Source organism: Galeopterus variegatus, unplaced genomic scaffold (assembly GCF_000696425.1).
Source record: "Galeopterus variegatus unplaced genomic scaffold, G_variegatus-3.0.2 Scaffold2073, whole genome shotgun sequence".
Lineage (NCBI taxonomy): Eukaryota > Metazoa > Chordata > Mammalia > Dermoptera > Cynocephalidae > Galeopterus > Galeopterus variegatus.
Genome location: NW_007728184.1, coordinates 278344 through 283606, shown reverse-complemented (window position 1 = coordinate 283606; position 5263 = coordinate 278344). Strand labels below are relative to the sequence as shown.

General features: G+C 52.1%; 1 protein-coding gene across 5 annotated transcripts in view; it reads right to left on the bottom strand.

Moving 5' to 3' along the window:
• MAG (myelin associated glycoprotein) overlaps positions 1–5263 on the bottom strand; it is a 16418-nt gene that overhangs the window by 4109 nt on the left and 7046 nt on the right. For all 5 annotated transcript variants that reach the window (XM_008580380.1, XM_008580383.1, XM_008580382.1 and 2 more), the window contains 2 exons: positions 4916–5173; positions 3526–3786 (listed from right to left, as the gene is read on the bottom strand). In XM_008580380.1, coding sequence (XP_008578602.1) covers positions 3526–3786; positions 4916–5173 — 519 coding nt within the window. The remainder of the gene's footprint in view (positions 1–3525; positions 3787–4915; positions 5174–5263) is intronic.

Below are 5263 nucleotides of genomic sequence, written 5' to 3'. Positions count from 1 at the left end.
CCCCCCCCCCCCGACCCTTGGCCCCAGCCCTAGACACAGTCTTTCCTTCTGTCACCCTGGCCCATTCCTTTCCTGTCTGCTGGCCTCCTTGCTGTTTCTCAAACTCATGGAGCTGTCCTATCCCAGGGTCTATGTGTTTCTCCTTCAACCTGAAACACTTCCTTCAGATACCTGCCAACTCACGCGCTCACTCCGTACAGTCTCTCCCCACATGCTGTCTCCTCTGACCGCCCAGTGGAATAGCACCTTGCTTGGCCTGTCATTCACTCCCTGCCTTGCTCGGTTTTCTCCCAGGCACTTATCACTACCCGTGGTATATACTGATATAGTGAGTCTCTTATTTCCATCAAGACAGTGTCTTGCTTTGTTTCTACTCTGTCCCCCACATCAGAAGGGAGGAACTCTGAATTCTTCCAGCCCCTGCCTTGTCAGGCCCTCAGGGTCTCACACACAGACTCAGACTGTCACCTCTTTTCTGGCCTCCAGCCTCTGCTCTCCCTTTTCAGTCCTTCTTGCAGAGCCCCCAATGCCTCCCCTGAACCCCCTGAATCCTGGCCCTCCCTTCTCACAGGACGCCCCATTGCCAGGAGCACAAAACATTACCTGCCACCCAACATAATTTTGTTGAATTTTGCTTTGCTGCCATTGATCACAAAACCAGTACTGGTATTTTTTTTTCTTTCATTTTCCAAAATATGAAATTATATTAGGACATTGAATGTTACTTTTTAAATTAATGTTCCCTCCTGGAGAGTCCAGCATGTCCTCTGCTTGCTCTAGGTTGAGCACTGGTTTTCAGTTTGTTCTGACCAAAACCTAGTTACACACGAGCAAGAGACCCTTGGCCCATCTACCCCACCAATTTCCAGCAAAAAAGAATGTGCCTACAACAGAGACAGACCAGGGAGTCAGTCACCTGAGCAGATTCCAACTGGAACCACAACATGTACATCTCTAAGTCTACTAAGTAAAAGATGATAGGCCCCAAATTCTGTGTAGGCAGACACGCATTATGCTTGCTGTAGTGTTAACCAGTTAACACAGCACAGAGTAAATGAATAACGACAAACCTGAACTGACAGAGATTACACTTTTTCAAAACCCTTCCACTCAAGATGGCACTGCTGGTGCTCCAGTGACAAAGTGTCTGCCCTGGATGCTGGGGGAATGCTGACATTCTGCCCATGCGTGGGCTCGCGGCCAACCTGGGCGACCTGAGAAAACCTGTGCAACACCAGACAAAGCTCAAGTGGGGATTTTGCGGTGGGAGGGCTTTGGCTTGAATCCTAGCTCTGCCATCTACTGGCTGGGTGAGGCCACTCAGTGCCCCTGGGCCTTCAGGATGGAGTTCTCATCTGCAAAACGGGGGTCATGGTCCTTAACTCTCAAGGGGCTACAGGACTCCAAAAACAGGCACGTTGAGTGTGCTGTAAATGCTTACCATCCCACCCAGTACTTATGGCTAATCAGCAGAATCATTCCAGCAAGGGGATCATGTGAACAAAGCCTTGGCAGCAGAACACATGACAAATAGCCAACCTGGGGCCCAACAGAAACATCAGTGGGGACAATGACGATATCTCAGATTTATAGGGTATGTAGGACGTGTCAGGTGCTGTGGGCACTCAGCATAATTCCCTTAGTCCTCACAGCCATCTCTGAGGTAAGAAACTGTTAACATTCCCTTTTTCAGAGGAGGGAGCTGAGGAACAGCCAAGATGAAGTCACCTGCCCAAGGGGATGGAGACAGAGCTGGGATTCTGACTCAGGTGTGTTCAGCCCTGTTGGGTACTGGATGTCAGTAAAATTTCAGTTTCCTTCTATTAAATTGGGGTGAAGATCAGTCCCCTTTCCCCAGTCATTTGGCTGTGAAAGCAAAATGCCTTCTGCATACCCTGTGCTGGGTTGGACCAGGCAGGAGTCTGGAAAAATCCTGGCCCTGACCAACCTTCCTAGCAGCAGGACCTCAGGAAATTCTGACCTTTAGTTTTCTCTCCAGTGAAGAGGAGGATGATAACGCATACCTGCTGTACAGGGCACCCCAGGGCTCAGCAAGCTCATGCTTGTAAAGGATTCAATGCCTGGCCCAGAGCAGGCCCTTCGTGAATGTTTGCTGCTGCTGCTCTAATGAGGTAGGAGGGCCCTGCGACTCCCTGAAAATGTATGTAAGGTGGTGGTGTGTACACATTCAGGTGCTTCTGGCAGATTCTCAGAGGGTTCTTGGACTCTTAAGCTTAAGAACCACTTGGGTTGTATGGGGGAAAGATGCAGTGGAAGGGGGAAGCTGGTCCAGGATGGCACATATAGAGAAAGCAGGGAGCCGTACAACCGCATGCCAGGATCACATTAATGCTGTGAGAGAGCAGAGACTGGGAAGGAACGTGCTGAAGGTCAGCAGAGGAGTGGGCGGCCATAGCTTTGCTGGGGAAGATGGCACTCCAGGAACAATCTGTATCTACCATGCACTGATTATTGCTATGTACAGAGTTACTGAGCATGTACTGTGTAGCAGACACTACTGAATGCTCTCCATGTTGAATCTCATTGAACCTTCTGGCAAACTTGTATAGTGGGGCCATTTGTAGGTAGAGTAATTGAGGCCCTCGAGGTGAAGTTTGGAGATTAGCGTCAGAGGCTGGGCCAGAGCTGAGGGGGAAGCAGGTGATATTCCAGATGGAGTTATTTGAGGAAGAGGAGTCAAAACTATGACTTGGCTGCCTCGACCTAGAGTGATGACCAGGGGTGGGGGTGGGGGTGCTGGCCGTGCTGTCCACAGAGAGGAAGTCAGGAGAGGCACTGGTTTGCAGTGGAGTGATGAGTTTCACTACCAAGACAGCAGCTATTTATATGCATCCGTCTCATCCCTCTAGCTAATACTGTTTCTGTTAATAAGCTTGGTGTCCTCTTGGTCCTATACCCCACCTCCCACAGAACCACACAGCCCTTTGCACATAACGACTGCTTGATCAATGTATTCTGATGTAATGACATAATATGAGGTCAACTTTGGGCAGTAAAGAAGAGTGCAACCAAACCGACTGGATTTGAACCTTAAATTCTGCCATTTCCTTGCTGGGTAACCTTGGGCAAGTGGCATAACCTCTCTGGGCCTCAGTTTCCTTCTCTGTAAACTGGGGATAGCAAAAGAACCTCCCTCATAAGGATGTCATGAGGATGAAATGGGTCCCTGAACAGTAGTACTTCCAACAGTGTCTGGTACACAGTCACACTCCACAAGGGTTAGAATCATGAGTATTGTTTTAGTTGAGGCAGAGGGGTAGTGGCTACAGAATCCAGAAATCTCCTTGGTCAGAACCCCACCCCAGGATGTGGGAACTCAGTATTCTCAGATGGGGTTTTTATCTTCTTGCTGTGGATTCAACTTCCCTGCCCTCCTCATCCTTGTCTGCTGGTGAGGACAGGCCCTGGTTGGAATGCGTGGGCACCTCCCAGTAACCCCATTGTCTCCCACTGAACCACTCACTCTCAGGTCGGGAATGGGGGGTGAAAGCAGGGGGTACTCACACTCCACGGACAGGTTGAAGGCAGTGGCCCGCTGGCCGTACTGGTTCTCAGCCACGCACCAGTACTCCCCGTCATCCTCAGGCGTGACTGCTGGCAGCTCCAGCTGAAGCTCACTCTCGTAGATGACTGTGGCCAGGATCTGCTTCTCCTTGAAGATGGTGAGAATAGGGTCCGGGTTGCTCTGTGTGGAGCACAAGATGGAAACCGTCTCCCCCTCCACAGCTACCACTGTCCCATTCACCGTCGGCTTCCAGGGTGCATCTGGGGGGCAAGACTGGGGGTTAATGGTCAGAAACCTGGAGATGCTTCTTCTGCCAGTCAACTCCCACCTCCAAATGTGACCCCAGACACCCCAAACCTAGCACACCAGTTCAGGATGGCTCAGATAACTCCAGTCCTTGCTGCCTTGCTTACAAGAACAGGGGCTCTGCAGCCAGAGTGCTTGTCTTTGGATCCCAGCTCTACCCCTTCCCAGCTGTGTGTGGACCATATCTTAACTTCTCCTGGACTTACTTTTCTCATCTGGAAAATGGGCTTAATAATAATTTCAATCTCATAGAGGTAATCATCCAACGTTCACCGAGAACCTGCTGAGTGACAGGCACTGTTCTAGCTTGAACAAGGCCCATGTGGAGAAATGCTATATAAGTAAATAAAACACATACTTTCTAACATGGGAATAAGTGCTGTGGAGAAAAATAAAGGTGGGGCAGAGAAAGATGGGAAATCAGGGTAGTTACAGTTTTAAATAGGATGGTGCGGGAAGGCTTCAATGAGACTAGGAGTTGGGCAGGATGCAGCCGTGGGGATGCCTGGGGGAAGAGCATTTGTGTAAAGCACTCTGGAACTGCTGAGTAAATGTTGGCTGTGGCTGTCACTGTTATTATCCCCAGCCCTGGGCACTTTGCCTCAATAAATATTTGTGAATGAATGAATGAATGAATGGCCTCTCCTTGGATCCTAACTAAGAATGCTATTCTGACCAGCCCCCTCTCAGGACCCATAAGAGACGCATGCACACACGTAGTGGCTGGGTGACACCTGGGGTCTCCTCAACCCTCCCCTTAGAGCTGCTGAGGGGCTCATTTTAAAACGCAGATTCCTGGGGCCTGGCCCAGATCACTTCCAGACCAGGCAGGGGCAGCCCCAAGAAACGGTATTTAACAGGCTTTCCTGGGTAGCAGGATGAATCTGTGTCTTGCCTCAGAATAAGAGGGGTGCAGGGCAGGTGTTCACCAGATATTTGTGGAAAGAATAAAAGAACACTTGGACCTGCACCCCTCCTCTCCGGCAGGCCCAGCCCGCGCCGCCCTGGGCGAGGCCCTGTCCCTGATCTCTCCGCCGCAGGTCCCGCGGGAGGCGCGTGGGGACGTACGGGGCGGGGACTCACACATGACGCTGAGCCCCACGGTGCGGTTGTCCTGGCCGTAGGCGTTCTCTGCCAGACAGGCGTAGACGCCGTCCTCCCCGGGGGTCACCTCTTCCAGCTCCAGGTACAGGCTCCCGGCCACGGCCTCCCGGAGCACCGTCCCGTCCCGCATCCAGGTCAGCAGCGGCGGCGGGTTGCTGTCAGCCCCACAGAGCAGGCTGACGTGGGAGCCCTCGATGGCCTCCACCGAGGAGTTCATCTCCACAATCACCGGGGGGTCTGAGGCCCGCGACATGGCGGGGTCAGCGGGCACTTGACGCAGACCCGGCGTCTGCCCGGGCCCCGTCCCCGTCCCCGTCCCCGCCCCGG